Here is a 17624-nt window from a genome sequence, read left to right as displayed (position 1 = left end):
CCAAAGGCGTCTCTTTTGAGAGCCCAGTCTCCTTTGAGAACCCCACCGATACAATGCAAGGCAAAGTAGTTCTCATTGAGAAGTACTGTCCCCTTTGAGAACCCCACCGTTCTGAGGGAATTCAACTCACTGGGGCATCCGGCTGAGCCAACTCCGAGAGCCAACGTCATGTTGTCTGGGCAGCATCCGTAAACAGTCTGGCTACAATGGAGGACTTCGAGAGGAGGAGGGAGGCTGGTGACTCCTGTCGGGTGGGAATAAACCAAAAAGAGGCAAAGTTATGGTTCAAGCAGCAGATAGAACGTGTTCAAAGGAATTAATTCAAAGATATAGCCATGTTAGTCTGTAGAATCAGTATGTTGAGAGATATTGTAGCATCTCTGAGACTAGCTGAAAGAAAGAAGATGGCAGCATGAGCTTTTGTAGACTTAAGTCTACTTTCTCTGATGCATTTGGAAGTAGACTTACGTCTACCAAAGCTCATGCTGCCATCTTCTTTCTTTCAGTTAGTCTCAAAGGTGCTACAAGATCTCTCTACGAAAATGCTGTCACTGGAAAGCCACACACCGGCAACTCCTGTCATCCCATGCAGAACAGCTGGGGATGATGGTAGTTGCAGTCCGAGTTGGGAACAGGTGAATTAAATAGATAGGAAATGAAAACCAAAAGGATGGGGAAATGGCAATCAAAGAAATGGTGAGGTTGCACAGAAGGCCATGCAAGGCTGGCTCTACTGTTAGGTAGATGGTGAGGCAGCCACCTCAAGCATCTCAAACATTTGTGGTGTCATGGAAAGAAAGCAAAGGCTAATTTGCTTTACTGCAGTGATGGTGAACCTTTTAGAGGCCAAGTGTCCAAAGTGCAACCCACAACCCGCTTATTTATTGCAAAGTGCCATGTACCTCTGGCTTTCCAGTAACAAACTCTCGCAAACTCTGTGCTGGGGCAATGGCACATGTGCCCACAGAGAGGACTCTGAGTGCCACCTCTGGCACACGTGCCATAGGTTCGCCATCACTGCTTTATTGTATTTCTACAGCAAGGGATGGGGAGAGGAACTAGTGGGATTTTCTGCTTCATGTAACGAAATAACTTGGCTGGCTCTGGATACTCTGTGCAGCTTGTTTTGGTAGGGAAATTGGGGATTAAGCACCATTTTCTGTTCTGTCTCCATCTAGCCCTAAGACCTTGCCAGCCCTGACTCCGGAGGGTTACCTCGGCAGGCTCCTTGGCTCATCAGGTAGATATCTTGGCGTTTCTCGCAGCGCGTCTTCTTGAGTTCACACTCATTCGCATAGGTCACTCCATCGGAGCCGCACACCTGTGCGAGAGAGGGAAAGAAAGCAATTCATCAGCTCTGTTTTTGCAACCAGACAGCTGTTGCAGATGGAGGACATATCTTAGCAATAGCATGCACATTTCTATACCACGCATCAGTGAACTCAGTACTCTCTAAGCAGTTTATAATCTGTAAACCAATTGCCCCCCAACAAGCTGGGTTCTCATTTTACTGACCTACGAAAAGATGGAAGGCTGAGTCAACCTCGGAGCCCTGGGATCGAACTCACAACCTTGTGGCTGCAGGTACAGGCATTTAACCACTGCGCCACCAAGGCTCCACTTCCATATCTTGGAATGATGTAGCACCCTATTGTGATATATGCCCCCAGGGACCACTGACACTGTCTACACTTCATTTAAGACAAAAAGATGCAATATTGCTCAGTCCCAGGTTGTCTTTAAAAATGTAGTCTTCTCCATAAGCTTGCGCATGTTTTGAGATTTGCTAGGGAGTCTATTCTCTATCCCACTACCCTCAGAGAAATGGTGGGAGAAGTGGGAATAGATGTATTTATAAGCCCCTGTCTTTAATTCTGAATCTGACCTTGCCTTTCTAGTTGTTGTCGTATGCCTGCAAGTTGATTCTGACTTATGGAAACCCTATCACATAGTTTTCTAGGCAGGATTTATTCCGAGGAGATTTGCCACGGCCTTCTTCTGAAGCTGAGAGGATGGGACTTGCCCAAGTTCACCTAATCTAAACCTTGGCCTTCCAGAGTCCTAGTCCAAACACTTAGACCTTTACACCATACTGACTCTCAAGCTTTTCCAGAATGCCTTACAATCTCTCAAACTGTTCTTATTAATTTCATGCCGAAACGCTTTGAAAAACATTATTATTTTGCTCCATGCAAATAAATAAATCCAGAAATAAAACATTCAGCACAGATGGCCTTTCTAGTTTCTGCTTGATGTCACCCAACAAGGTCTTATCTTTGGCTGAGCTTAGAGATGGCACAGGTGTTTGGCACCTACCAGGTTCCTTGGCACAGCCCCACAGGTGTAGTCGCACACGCAGCGGTCATCTTCCACATCCTCATCCCAGGAGCCGCCATACTGCCGACAGCTGTCCCGGTCACACTCATTCAAGTCCCCAGAGCCAGAGCCTCCTCCTGATCCGCATTCTGCACCGGAAAGGAAAGCAGAGTAAAAAGACATTGGCCTCCACAATACCTTCCACAACCAAGGCTGTGCATTCCTCTGCTTTGGGAGCATCAAGGACATGACGGAGTCCATGCTGGGCCAAACCGTGTGCCATCCTTTGCCTGCCTGTGGTGCGGACAGTACACAACTAGACAGCTTATGTGTCTGACAATATGGGGTGATTTTTACAAAATGGTGCAAAAGCAAAGCTATTCTTATTTGGGTTTGCGCCATTCTTTTTGAGTCCCTCTGCATAAGCTTGCTCCCAGTGTCTCTGCATCTTAAGTGTCCCAGCTCAGGAGAAGAGCTCCTGCTTTGCATGCAGAAGAACCCAAGCGCAAATCTCTGGCATCTTCAATTAGAAGGACTGCGCAGCAAGTGATGGAGGAGACTACAAGCGTAGATGTGATAATTTGCTATAGAGTGAGCATGGCAGAGTGATTTTAATGTCAGAGTATGACTCTGGAGACCAGGGCCTGAATCCGCTTAGCCACAAGAACCCACTGGATGTAAGTCACACTCTCTCAGCCTCAGAAGAAGGGAATGGCAAACCCCTTCTGAACTTATTGCACCAAGAAAGTCACATGAGATAATGCAGATGGGTAAAAACAGATTTTTCAGCTATGATTTGAATGGAGAGACCAGAATAGGATTGGAAGAAGATATACACAATGAATTTCTAAACTGAGTACTGTATACTAAAATACTCGCAGATGGAGTCGCGGAAAGTAGCGAATGGAGAAGTGATGTTTGAAGAACTGCAGTCGGGTAGAAATGATAGTTAAGATATTTATTAGCTATTAGCTCCATCCGCCTTTTAAGGTCCATTCCATTTTTATTATTCTAGATTATGCTATTGATGTAATTTTTATTGTTTAAGGGTTAATTGTAAGTTTTTATTGTGTTTTTGTATTTGTATTATGTTGTAATCCTGCTTCGATCCTCAGGAAGAGGTGGGAAATATTAATATTAATATTATTATTATTAATAATAATAATATGGATTGCATGAAAAGTGTGTGGAATACAGTTATTATACTGGCTGTGTATTTGATGTTTGGTTGAGGTATGTATATATTAAACAGATTTTAAAGAAGTGAATACTTTTGTTTAGTCTTTCCATCCTTACTACTATCATGAGTTTGGAGTATTGCTACCACCCACCTGTAGTTCTAAAAAGAAGCATCTTTCATCTCTGATACTAGATTGCATCTATTATCTTTTATGCAGCACTTCACCCTTCACTATCAAAATTACTATTGATAGAGGTTGCACACATTCTCTTTCCTCGGTATAGAATTTGCATTCTCTTGCATGAACAACACCTATGCATGTTTTATTTATCATGCTCAAGAGGCATATCAACTGGTGATTTAGTCCTACATGGTACACCTACATGGTAAGGAGACACATAGGCTTCATCCACACTGCAGAAATAATCCAGTTTAACATCACTTTAACTGCCCTGGTGTGATGCTATGGAAGTGGAGTTTGTTGTGGCTCTGAAGTGGAACACAGCTCTGTTCTAAGGGCCACAACAAACTCTAATTCCCAGAATTCCATAGCACTGCACCAGGGCAGTTAAGTGATGTCAAACCAGATTACATCTGCAATGTGGATGCAACCATAGAGCCTGTTTCTGCAGCCTAGGAAGCAGGTCCTATCATTAGACAGAGAGTCCACTGCCAAGGATGCAGAGAGGTGCTTATGGGATATTATGTCTCATGCGTCAATATAACCTGGCTGGCTTTGCATGCAATGCACCTTGACATTAGGGCATGGGTGGGCACCATTTCTCATCTCATAGGGAGCCCTGATGGCGGAGTGGTTAAATGCATGTAACCGCAGCCACATAGTTGTGAGTTCAGACCCAGGGCTTTGAGGTCGACTCAGCCTTCCATCCTTTCGTAGGTTGGTAAAATGAGTGCCCAGCTTGTTGGGGCCATTGGTTTACACATTGTAAACCGCTTAGGGAGTGTTAGTTCACTGATAAGCGGTACAGAAATGTACTTGCTGTTGCTATGTACAGTGGACTTTTCCCTTACGCAGGGGATCTGTTCCAGACCACCTCCACCCCCTGCGCAAGGGGAAAAACGTGTATGCTTGAGTCCCATTAGAAGTAATGGGGCTCATACGTGCGGCATGGGGCACACGCCACCGGTGCATGCCCCATTACTTCTTCTGGGGCGTGTGAGGGTTTTTTCCTGGCGTATGCTGGAAGCCGTGTAAGGTTCACCCACGTATAACATGGGCACAGTATACTTGTTACCCTCTCGGACCACAGATACTTTGGGTCAACCCAGCCTCTGCCTTAGCTACACCTGTGTTACAGACACAAAGGTCCGATATCAGAATGGAATCTTCCCCGTCCCCCTGCTTTTTATATATATTTATCTATTTAAAATTTTCAAAGGCTCTCCAAAAGAAAGTGCCCCCAACGCTTTTATTTTCGCGCGGAGTGATCAAAGGCAGGGAGTTGGCGCTAACACAGAGAATTATTCAAGTGCCTTTCCCAGAGGGATGGCAACCTGTAATCCCCCCAAGGGGAACCGTTTGATTAAATGCCATGTTCGGCTGTCTCCTCTCTTCGCCCAGCTGCAGGTGACAACTTGTCCCGGCAAAATCGGAGGTGCCACGCGTAGAGATTTCTGTAATTGACTCCAATGGGCTTTTAATGGCTTTTCCCCCCTTTTCTTTCTTTAAAAAGGCCTATCCTTTAATCAAATTTTTAAATAGGTTTAATTCTACCGATTGTTTCATATTCATTTTTGGGTAAATAGAGAGATCTTGCATCGCCTTTGAGCGGGAGTGGATAGTGGGATTTATTTCATTATGTTATATGGTTTTTAACATCTACTTATACCCCGCTTATCTCCCAATATTGGATCCTTAACAGCTTCAACTTTACCGACCTCCGAAAGGAGGGATGGCTGAGTCAACCTTAGAGCCCCCTGGGATCGAACTCACAACCTTGTGGCTGCAATACTGGCATTAAACTGATGCGCCAGCAAGGCTCCATAATGTGTTTCTGAGAGCCAGGGACCAGTGGCTTTCTGGACCTAGGGTTCACTGCAGCATGGTACAGTAAAGAGGTGATCCACGCTGGACCTCTTTCTCTTCCAGTCCCAATAGAAGGATGGAGAGAAGGAGGGAGGGAGGGAGGGAGGGAGGGAAGGAGAGAAAGAAAGAGAAGTGTATGGTGCTTTCTTCTCCCTACCTCCTTCTACGCTCTGAAGTGTGAAATTAAAGCACTGATAAACCTCTTTGCTGAGGCCTATTACTTGCCGTCACCTTTCATTATTGGCAGATAAAAAGACAATGAGAAGGAGGGTGACGGGAGGCGAGGAGAGATGCGGGGAGAGGACAGCTCTTGATGGAATTGGCGAAGCTGGCAAGCTTGATCAACGCAAAAGGGGAAATCGCATCCACACACACTCCTCTCAGGGTGTGCACTTGCACACATACGGGCACACAAAACCATGCGCATGTGCGCACATACATCTGGAGAAGGTAAACCTCAGTATCAACAGAGTGAGGAGATGCTCAGAGGCATCTCTGGAGTTGCTAAGCAATGCCAGGGGGCTTGCAGGCATGCCAGTCCTACAATGCCTATGGGGCAACTAAGGAGGAGGGAGAGAAGGGCGAGAATATAAAAACGGGATCTCCATTAAGATGGTAAAAGAAAGTGAAAAAGAAGGTGAGGAGTAAGTAGAATGGAGGTTGTCAAGAAGGAGAAAAGGAAATGGTAAACACAAAGGAAGAGTGGGGGAGGTAAGATAAAGAAAACCGTAAGTAGTGGAAGAACAGAAGAAAGAAAGGAAAAGAGGAGGAATCATAGGATCCTAGAGCGGGAAGAAACCACAAGGGCCATCCAGTCCAATGCAGGAGCCATGCAGGAACTCTCAATCAAAGCAGTGAGGCCTGAATTCTGGAAATCTGTTAAATTATTGGCATGCAATGAGGTTTTGATTGAGATCTGACAATGCTGGCACCTTGTAGTAAATGAGAATAGGGAACTGACATGAAACCCTTCACATCAGAGTAGAATTCAAAGATATAGCCATGTTAGTCTGTAGAATCAGTATGTAGAGAGATCTTGTAGCACCTCTGAGACTAATGGAAAGAAAGAAGTTGGCAGCAGGTGCTTTTGTAGACTTAAATTTACTTAGATTGAAATCTATCTCCTATTTAAACCAAATGCATCTGGGGAAGTAGACCTAAGTCTACAAAAGCTCATGCTGCCAACTTCTTTCTTTCAGTTAGTCTCAAAGGTGCTACATGATTTTCACAGCAAAGGTGAGAATCATGGGATAAGCCAGCTGGATTGCAGCTCCCAGGATTCCTCATTAGGGGTGCTGGGAGTTGCAATCCAAAAAAGGCTTCCTGACCCTGCTTTACACCCTGACTTTGGGAGGCCAAAGACTTACCATCCTCGCACGGCCCCGTCCGAGAGATCTCAATATCCTTCTTCTGTTGGCAGGCTGCCACCCGCAGCTCACACGGATTGTCATAGGTGACACCGTTGCTCCCGCACACTTGACTCAGGGGCTGCTTCTCACAGCGTGGGCAGACACATTGCCCATCCATGCATTGGGCCCCGAAAGAGCATACCACCGACCCACAGGTTTCTAGAAAGGAGAGAAAGGAGAAAAAATTGAAGTTAGATGTCACAGAGCAAACGATGATGATGATATTATATTATAGGGATGTCATACTGAGGATGGGGCAAGCTTGTTTTCTTCTGCTCCAGAGAATAGGACCCGGAACAATGGATGCAAGTTACAAGAAAAGAGATTTGGAGGAACTTCATGACAGCAAGAACTGTTGGTGGAGTCTCCTTCCTTGGAGGTCTTTAAGCAGAGGCTGGATGGCCATCTGTCAGGGATGCTTTGATAGAGAGTTCCTGCATGGCAAGGGATTGGACTGGATGGCCCTTGGGGTCTCTTCCAACTTTAACTTATTAAAGGTGTCTCTATTATTTGTAAAGCATGACTTCCAGCCTCTGGTTAGACTAAATTCTCATCTTTTCCAGCCATCTTGGGCCTGTTACAGACTGCCAAAATAAAGCTGCTTCAGGTCTCTTTGGAGGTATGCTTTTTAAATGATGCATGCATCCTAAAAATCCAGAAGCTGCACCAAAGCTGCACTCCAGTGCTTAGGAATGGAGTGTGGCTTTGGCGCGACCTCCGGACTCTTAGGACCCATGCGTCATTTAAATAGCATACCTCCAAAGAGACCCGAAGCGGCTTTATTTTGGCAGTCTGTAACAGGTCTCTCTCTCTCTGCCAACCTTCAGTTTACTAGTAATTTTTCCAGCCTAGTAACATTTGTAATCTTTATTTCTAAGGATGACATAGCCGGCTGAAACAGAGCATCAAGCATTCCCAGAGCAACATGTTGTGACACCATTTTGGTATCTGTACACCAAGGCAATCCAATCCTATCCTTTCTACCTGGGAGCAAGTCCCATTGCACCAAGAGGGATTTCCTTCTGTGCACACACGCATAGGCTTGTACTGCAAATCCCTTACCGGTCTCCAAAGACATTGCTGCCGTGCGTTTTGCAGCTTGTTACTCTGCGAAACAAGCCCTCGAAAAATCAGCCACTCATTATACAATGCCAATGAGGCAGACATACAAGTACCCAATCAGTAGGCAAAGCCTGGCACCTTCTCCTCGTTTTCTTTGGGAAACCAATGCGATGCCCCTCCGTTGCAAAAACTAAAGGCTGGGGAAGAAAAAGCCTTCCTCTCACTCAGGTGGGTCAACTTCTGCCTGGACTATACCCCTCCAGAATTCAGGAGTGGGCATCGTGGTGTTGATTTGTTAAAATGGATGCAGGTTAAAATGGATGCAAATTGACCCTCTCAGAGAGAACAAGTACTGAAGAAAAGGCAGGAACTCACTACAGTCGCCTTGCGCCGCCACTTCAATGTTAGTCTGCTGGGTGCATGCCCGCACATGGAGTTCGCACTCGTTGCTGTAGGTATTCCCATCTGTGCCACAGACCGACTGAGAGGAGGGGACGCATTCAGTGGGGCACACACATTTTCCCGTTTCGGCTTCGCAGATGGCACCGAACTGACACTTGCCACAACGGTCTGAAAGGAAAGAGAGAAAAAGTTTATTTCTTTAATCAATTATATTTCCCCATCCCCTGTTCCTCCAAAAGGGGATCAGGGCATGTCTCTGTGCTTCTACTTTATGCACTATGAAATGAGTTAGATACACACAGAGAAAGCAACTGGCTTTAGATCAAGCCAGGGAACCAGCTGTCCTCTAGCCCAGCAAATAAATAGCTTCTCTTTCCATTCTGATCCTAGAATCATAGAATCCAAGAGTTGGAAGAGACCCCAAGGGCCATCCAGTCCAACTCCATTCTGCCAGGCAGGAAAACACAATCCAAGGACCTCTGACAGATGGCCATCCAGCCTCTGTTTAAAAACCTCCAAAGACGGAGACTCCAACACTTTCCAAGGCAGCGTCTTCCACTTTTGAACAGCTCTTACTGTTAGAAGTCCCTCCTAATGTTGAGGTGGAGTCTCTTTTCCTCTAGCTTGCATCCATTGTTCCGTGTCCTATTCTCTGGAGCAGCAGAAAACAAGCTTGCTCCATTTTCAATGTGATACTCCTTCAAATACTTCAACAGGGTTATCATATCACCTCTTAACTGTCTCTTTTCCAGGCTAAACATGACCAGCTCCCTAGGTCAGGGGTAAGCAACCTTTTTGAGCCGGGGGCCAGGTTGCTGTCCCTCAGACAACTGGGGGGCTGAACTCAAAATGGCGCCCGGAGCGGCGCAGAAGCTGCGGCGGGGGCGGCAATCGGCGGCAGGACCGGGCTGGGGCCAGCTCCAAGGCCTCGCCGGGCCAGATCTGGCCCATGGGCCATAGGTTGCTGACCCCTGCCCTAGGTCTTTCTTCACAAGGCATGGTTTCCAGGCCCTTCACCATTTGACTTGAAGGCACCAGTAGCAACAGTAACTGTTAATGGTTCAGTGTTCTAGCATCATCATCATCATCATCATTAGAGTTAAGTTTTTGGAATCCGCAGCAAGAACGACTGTTCTACTCCAATATCGCAGCACATATGTGAACATCTCTCCTCTGCCTTTGTTGCCTTCAGCCACCCAAAGATTCCCTGCTCCCCCAAAAGACACTCTATAATGGTTAATGTTTCAACACAGCTCCACGGAAAGAGTGCTCCTTTCAACTCTGAACCAGCCTCCAGACGTCTGTATTCAAAACAAGTCCTCTACCACTGAGCGAGGAGCCCCTCCAGCGTAGCAGATCCATAATAAAACAGCAGCAAACCAGTCCCCACGAAAGGTAGCACCCCTTTGGCACCATCCATCAATTGCTTTTGGCAGATGGCTGGCTACTGAGGAAGGGGGCTCTTGACTAATGGGTACTGTACCTCTTGATGGATGCATTTTTAAACTGCCTTTAATTGAATTGGGTCTTAATACTGCAGTCGGCTTAAACGTGGCTCAACAACCCGCCTTTTGGTGTTTCACTGATAAAAACATTTTTCTGTTCTGAACCGCCTTGGGGGCCCAGTTTTGTGAGAAAGGCTGGATATATATGAAAGGAAAGGGAAATGTCATTGCTACCAATTGACCCAGAGTGACGGCTTGGCTGGGGACAGACTATGGAAATGAGACGGTGGGGCAAGAGTCTCTTTTTCTTCTTCATCTTAATGAAGTGTCAAGGCACTCGTAAAACCCTGTTACGACCTCTCCTTTGCAATCTCTCGCACACACATGCACAACTTGTTCGTAGGGATGCAGCAGCACAAAGCTCACGCGGAGGAAGGCTGACCCCCAAGTAGTGGAGGAGAAGGACACCCTCCAAGGCAGAGAGGTAGCAACTGACCATTAGATCTGCCAAGGCCAAGCAATCTGGGTAGCAACACGTCCCCTGAGCCCTTTGCTGTGGTGAGCTTCTAAATGGGAGAAAGCAAAAGAGACAGGAGCGCTGCAATTATAAAGCAATATAAGCCACAAGCTTGCATCAGCAGGGAAGCACTGCTGCAAATCAGTGTTTCAAGGGATACTTTGAGAGTTACTAAAGGGGAGCGAGGGATCTGCAAGCTGTCGTTTCTCCTGGACTCTTTGGGTTTTTTCCTCCCCTCCAGGGCTTGTCATTACACTGGGGGCTCTGCAATCTGTCTAACCCACTAGACAAACCTCCTTTCCTGGCTCTCCTCTTTGCAACTGAGAAAAAATACCTAGGAAGGGGGAACAGTTGGGTTTCCTTCATGAATCAATGAGGTCGGATCATAGAAGCATAGAATCATAGAGTTGGGAGAGACCGCAAGGGCCATCCAGTCCAACGCCATGCCATGCAGGAACTCACAATCAAAGCATCCCTGACAGATGGCCATCCAGCCTCCATTTAAAGACCTCCAAAAAAGGAGGCTCCACTACAATCTCCAAGGAAGTGTGTTCCACAGTTGAACAGCCCTTACTGTCAGGAAGTTCTTCCTAATGCTGAGGTAGCATCTCTTTTCTTATAGTTTGCATCCATTGCTCCGGGTCCTGTTCTCTGGAGCAGCAGAAAACAAGCTTGCTCCCTCCTCAATATGACATCCCTTCAAGTATTTAAACAGGGCTACCATATCATCTCGTAACCTTCTCTTCTCTAGGCTAAACATCCCCAGCTCCCTAAGTCGATGCCCCTGAGACCTCCTGGCCAGTTAGTTCCCGGATGGGTCAACACCCCACACCACCACCACCATGGACATATACCCATATACATAGAAACCTCTGAGATTATATTCTATAGATGCAATCCACCAAAACCCATGCTGTGATACAATGAAACTCAAAGTGTTAGACCCCAAGTCAGTCTCGGTCCAGGAGACATTTGATGCTACTCTGCGGGGTTTTCAGGAACGAAAGAAAAAGGTTCAGCCATCAGGCACAAATCTGGTACTGGTCCCTGGCATTTTAGGGGGGAAAGGTGCATGCCATCCATATTGAAGAGGCTCCAGCTTGCAAATTCTAGCAGCTCATCAACTTAGGGATCCCAGTTTGAGCCTTGGCAGCTCCTGATAAACATGTAGCGTGAAGCGATCACCTGCATAATGGCAAGATACCTGGGACACAAAGACACACCTCTAACGTCAGGTGCTGGAGACAGACAAGCCACCGTAAGCCCATAGAAGGATCTGAGTTGGCCCTTCTTGGATACTGTATGCTGAACTAGATGAGATTTTTCTGGCAACCTCTGGCACCCATTTTTGCCCAGAACTGAGAGGCTCATGAGGAACACCATTCAAGCATGTTGGCCAGACATCCCTTTCAGGACCAAGCATAGCCAAAGGCAATCGGTCCGCACCAGGCCCATTAAATCTTTGCCAGGAGGGCGAGGAACACTTTGTGTCCCTCTAAAGAAGCACACCAACCCTACAGGGCTTTCTCCCATTTTTAATAGCTTCTCCTTCCTGGGAGCGGATGTATTTACAACATGACACCAATAATTCACAGCTCCTGCCACTTCCTTCTTTCCCATCTCCTCCAGCAAATGTGTGTTCGCAGCGTGGGGCGGATGGGGAGGGAGGGAGGCAAAGGAGGCGGCAGGCAAAGCACTCCATCTTCATCATTCACTCCCCAAACCGCTGCTCTTTTAGCGCCCTGGAAAAAGATGGAAGGAAGGAAATGGAACAGATCGCTCCGACTGTTCCTTTGTAATGGCCCTGAATGGAGATGGGCTCCGTGAGCTTATTGGGGGGACGGGGAGGAGGTACAAAATTGTTTGCAACCAGCGGCATTTTCAGCTGAAGCGCCCAACTCCATTTCGAGAAAGTTTCTAGAAATGGCATTTTGGTGCACTGACTTGGATACAGCGGTATACAGCGGGGATGGAGCAAATGTCCATGGGGACACCTGAGACCCCCTAAATCTCTTTTTCAATTATCAGTTCTTCCCATCAACCAGGAACACCTTTTTTTACTATAAGAAAAGGGTGAATTGCCTCTCCTGGAAGTATCCAGGAGTAATAATACACCTTCTTAAGTAGGTGAGAGATCGTACTTGCACTATTTAACATTAGCAAGTACCGACCCGCAACAAAATAGAGGGACAAAGGCTGAGAAATGTTGCATTAGGCCAAACACACCTCTTGTTTATGCTCCTTGGAACTCATAGAATCATAGAATCATAGAGTTGGAAGAGACCGCAAGGGCCATCCAGTCCAACCCCCTGCCATGCAGGAACTCTCACATCAAGGAATCCAGTAGATCAGGATAGGGAAGACCTCTGCACAAGACTATATTAGATCCCACATGAGAGTATATTAGATTCTGGGGCAGCAAATATTGTGACTTGTTGTATGGCAGCATCTTATTTTCCCTCCAAGAGCCTTCCTCAACCTGGTGCACCCTTCTCCAGATGTGCTGGGCATCATCTTCATCTCCAGCCTTTGGAGCACTGGGGAAGCCTATCCCCTATTAATGCAGGGAAGGTACCTTGGAGCAGAGCATGGAAAAGTTACTTTTTTGGAATAGAGCCCTCAGAAACCTGCAACTAGGATGGGGAATTCTGGAAGTTGTAACCTAAAAGTAATCTCTCCAAGGTCTGCAAGTGCCTCTGCTTTTAACCACATGGTATTCACCGAAGAGGTGAAGCCAGGCAGAAGGAAGAGTGATGTGGTGGATGATAGGAGTCCAAAATAGTGCTCTCCAACAGAATGCTTCCACCTTGCAATGACTGGAGGTGGAGGCAGTGAGGAAGGACTCAGGAGACCACTGAACTGTCTTAGGATTTTGATAGAATTCAAAGATATAGCCGTGTTAGTCTGCAGAATGTACATCTTGTAGCACCTTTGAGACTAACCAAAAGAAAGAAGCTGGCAGCATGAGCTTTCACAGACTACAGTCTGAGGAAGTAGACTAGTCTATGAAAGCTCATGCTGTCAACTTCTTTCACTTAGTCTCAAATGTGCCACAAGATCTCTCTACATTAGGATTTTGAGACTGGGATCATGGCACTGTTCATAAAGGTTATTTGTAGAGTTTGCTGCAGGAGAGGAGGAAATTTGAATTGAAGGTCCTATATGCCAGTGGTTCCCAACCTGTGGGTCGGGACCCTTTTGGGGGTCGAATGACCCTTTCACAGGGGTCGCCTAAGACCATCGAAAAACACATATTTGCATGTACCAATGAAAATAATTGTATGGTTGGGGGGGTCGCCACAGCATGAGGAACTGTATTAAAGGGTCGCGGCATTAAAAAGGTTGGGAACCACTGCTATATGCCATGACTACAATAGAAAGAAAAGTACCTTCTCCCTTGTAGAAAGATCTTGTAGCACATTTGAGACTAACTGAAAGAAAGAAGTTGGAAGTAGCATCTTTCATAGATCTAAGTCTCCTTCCTCGGATGCATTCTTCTCCCTTGCGAACCTTCCACCTTTCTTCCTTGTGGCCATTCTGGCTTATGGAGGTGTGATTCTTCAGCCTAAACACTCTGTGCTTATAACAGGAATCCATCTCATCTCACTTAGAATTTAGGGATGTCTCTCTTGGCCATGGCACAAGGCAGGTCCGCTTGAAAAGCAGGAAAGTGGTGCCAGTTAGCATCATTTGTAATGTGCAAAGATGGATGAATGGCCTGGCTTATGAGAAGTCAGCCTTCTGTCTTCCTTAGCTGACACAGATCCAGTATTCTCAGAGTGATCCGAGCGCAAACTTTGCCCGCATGCGCTCACACGGGGAAGCACACAAGAAACACCCTGGGAAAACTGTGCCCGGAGTCTCAACCTACACTCGCCATGTCGCCTGCCAATTTAATTACAGCCTGGGATTGCTAAGGTACAGTCGGTTGCTGCACCCCACTGTACAAAGGCATGGCGCTAATGTATGCTCTGGCATGAATACCACCTCCCCAACCACCATCTCCCCACCTATACCCACCACAAGATAGTTCCTTGCTAGAAAGCAATTCAATGAAATCTAAGTCAGTCGCACCCTGTTGCTAGGACATAGGAAAGCATCGGCCAGGGATTTGAAGTCACCTGAAATCTAGCTTGACTGTTAAGTAACCATAGCTGCTTTGACTAGCAGCCAGGAGCAAGCTGTTCCATAGCCACGGCTCATGGCAACTGGGCTTTGTTCTTTCTCTCTATCCACCCCCCTGTTACCAGAGGATTTCATGCAATTTATTTACTGAATGCAAGAGACTGAGAACGCAAATAGTTAAGCCAAGAGAGAAGGGCTTCTGCCAAGACAGACTTGCAAGGCGTGAAATTTCTCTGCCCTCCTCTCCTCTCAGCAGCCAAACCGTTCCAATGAGTGCAGCGTATCTCTCAAAGCTTATTATAAAGTTGATGGGGTGAGATTGGACTGTTTTTTGAAAAAGATATCAGCCCTGGGCCAACAGATTTCCCCTATAATTTCTCTTTATGTGCAGGTGTTGCTCTACTTAAGGGTGGGCACTGTGTGTGTATCTGTTGGGGGGTTTCCTCTGAGTCGCTCTGGTGGACTGTACTGTCATGTTTTGGCATGCTAGATGTGATACACTTCTGGATGACATTTGGGTTGACTTTCAGCTGTATTTTGTTTCTCCAATACTGGAAGGGCCCTGGGGAGGGTGGGCAGGTAAACTGTTATATTTGTGGCCATTTTGGGGTGTTTGGGAACAGTCTTTAGCAGTGGCATCCTTGCTCCTGATGTCACCAGTGCAAGGGGCAGGGCTCCAGGACGTGGGGCTTCTGGGGACGGTGTGGTCGTCCTCCCTCAGGCCACCTCATCCCTCTCCTCAGGGAGAAAAGGACAGAACGGCATGGGGGGAGTGCACTTGGCTTCCCTTGGGCCACCATGTACCTTGGGCCACTTCTCAGGAGGAGAAGGATGGAACGGCACATGGTGAGATGGCCTGACCGGGTGTCATCCCTCTTCTGTGGTGTCACCTGGTGCAGGTGTCACCCGGTGCAGGTCACATTCCTGCACTCTCCTTAGGCGAAAAAGTATCCAAAAATCAGCAAGAAAAATTAATCTCACTTTGAGGTGCTACTCACAAGGAGCTGTTCCTAGATCCCAAGATGTGACCCAACCCCTGGGATGCTCCAGAAGTGGCAAAGTTCAAGGCACATCTTTCTGAACCAGACGGATGGTTCACTTAGTCCAGCATCCTTCACTCAGGGGCGTCATTAGGGTTGGCATCACCCAGCGCGGTAATGGTGTCACCCCCTCACCCCATGGACCTCCCCCCCGCCATACCACACCATACAGAGTATTTCATCATGTTTTCTTTGTACTAAGATTAATCATGATTCTCATGTATCATTGAATCTAATGGTAATAGTTGTGACATAAACAACTAGCAAAATTAAAATTAGACCTTTAAAATATCATATTATACACACAACCTAAATGTATTTTAATTTTTAAAAAGTCTGTGGCCTTTCCTTTCTCCCTGCAGAGCCTCACCCCACTCACCCCTCTCTTCCAGCATTTTAAACAGAAATAGGTGAATGCCACAGCCCATTTCTGCCAAAGTGCAGATACTTGAGGAGCAGTGGTATCACCCCGCTTAAGGTGCCACCTGTTGTGGACTGCACCCTCTGTACCCCCTAGTGATGTCACTACCATGGCTACAACAAATAAGCCGGAAGCCAGCAGGACAGTACCACAATTCAGCCAGTGATCCACTAAGGAGATGGATACCAACATTTTGTCCCCAGCTGGGACAGAGATACCCCTGCCACTCCCAGACTCACCACAAGGGCCTTTGTGTTTCACCCTGATCTCCTTCCTGAGGGCACACGCCATGGCGTCCAACTCGCAGGGGTTGCCATAGGTGAGGCTGTCGCTGCCGCAGACTGGGTCGTAGACACTTTGGCACACCTGCTGGCATTCGCACACGGCCTCCTGGTTCTTCACCACACAGGTTGACCCAAATGTGCACTCAACACTCAGGCAGGGACTCGGTGTGCCAAGATCTGAATCAGGGAGCAGGAAAAGAAAGCAGAGCCATCAGCGTTCAGCTGGGATATTATTTGTCTGTACCAGGTGTGCTCCTTTAGCCCCTGTATACCTTCCAACTGTGGGAATTAAACAAGCAGAAGGAACGCTCAAAGCTTATGTCTGCACGCTTCTGTCATCTAACCCAATGTGCCAATTGTTGGGGCGGCTTGATTTGTAACTATTACTAAATCAGGATCAGCCCTACTATTTGGGACAGTCCTCTACCACTATCCTCAGTTCTTGCAGATTCATGCTCATGACCTCCCTGATGGAGGCCATCCACTTAGTGTGTGATCTTCCTCTCTTTCTCTTTCCTTCCCCCTTTCCTAGCGTTGGCCTTTTCTAATGAGCTGTGTCTTCTCATGACGTGGCCAAAGTATGACAGTCTCATTTTAGTCATCTTGGCTTCCAGGGAGCTCTCAGGCCTAATCTGTTCCATGACCCATCTGTTTGTCTTTTTGGCTGTCCATGGTATCCTCAGCACTCTTCTTCAGAACCACATCTCAAATGAATTTATTGTCTTTTCATCCATTTTTTTTAGGGGGTGGCATTTGCTTCTCCGGCCCCTGGTCATTCTCTGCTGTTGAAGACAGAGCTGTGTGTAACCCATGGCCTGTCTTTCTCCTCTAAACTGGCCAACTGCCCTTAGATGTGGTGCAAGGATGCTATCTCAATCCCAAAACCACAGAACATGGAGAAGGAGGGAAAGAAGCCAAGTCATCCTTCAGGTAGCAAAATGTCTTGGGCTGACAATGGACTTGCCAACAGACCATTGTTTGGGATGAATCAGAGTTCTATCACAACAAAGCTCCCTTTGGAAATATGTCCAACTCTTCAGTGACCACATGGAGAAGTGCTGTCATGTCTGCTGGCCCCGTCCCCTCCAGCTTCATGCCCCTGATGTCCATAACCCACTTGGCCTTCCATTGACATGGACCCCATATAGAATAGTCTATGTACCCATCTCTTTGTTGTTGTTTGATTGTTTTAATAATCTGAATATCATTTTATTGTTATAAGGGAATATTAATAGTTGCATTGATGGGAGGGATAATGGTTTTATTTTATATTGTTATATTGTTGTATTTTTACCCTTATTGCACGCTGCTTGATGGAGACACGCGATAATAATAATAATAATAATAATAATAATAATAATAATAATAATAATGCC

The 17624-nt window shown here is 46.7% G+C and overlaps 1 protein-coding gene across 6 annotated transcripts in view; it reads right to left on the bottom strand.

Moving 5' to 3' along the window:
- Positions 1–17624, bottom strand: part of AGRN (agrin) — a 268660-nt gene that overhangs the window by 52220 nt on the left and 198816 nt on the right. For all 6 annotated transcript variants that reach the window (XM_042479221.1, XM_042479223.1, XM_042479222.1 and 3 more), the window contains 6 exons: positions 16204–16425; positions 8390–8584; positions 6911–7111; positions 2317–2465; positions 1216–1321; positions 131–244 (listed from right to left, as the gene is read on the bottom strand). In XM_042479221.1, the coding sequence (XP_042335155.1) occupies positions 131–244; positions 1216–1321; positions 2317–2465; positions 6911–7111; positions 8390–8584; positions 16204–16425 (987 nt within the window). The remainder of the gene's footprint in view (positions 1–130; positions 245–1215; positions 1322–2316; positions 2466–6910; positions 7112–8389; positions 8585–16203; positions 16426–17624) is intronic.

This window comes from Sceloporus undulatus, chromosome 7 (assembly GCF_019175285.1).
Source record: "Sceloporus undulatus isolate JIND9_A2432 ecotype Alabama chromosome 7, SceUnd_v1.1, whole genome shotgun sequence".
Classification (NCBI taxonomy): domain Eukaryota; kingdom Metazoa; phylum Chordata; class Lepidosauria; order Squamata; family Phrynosomatidae; genus Sceloporus; species Sceloporus undulatus.
Note: the sequence above shows the minus strand (reverse complement) of the source record. Positions and strands in the feature narration are given on the sequence as shown.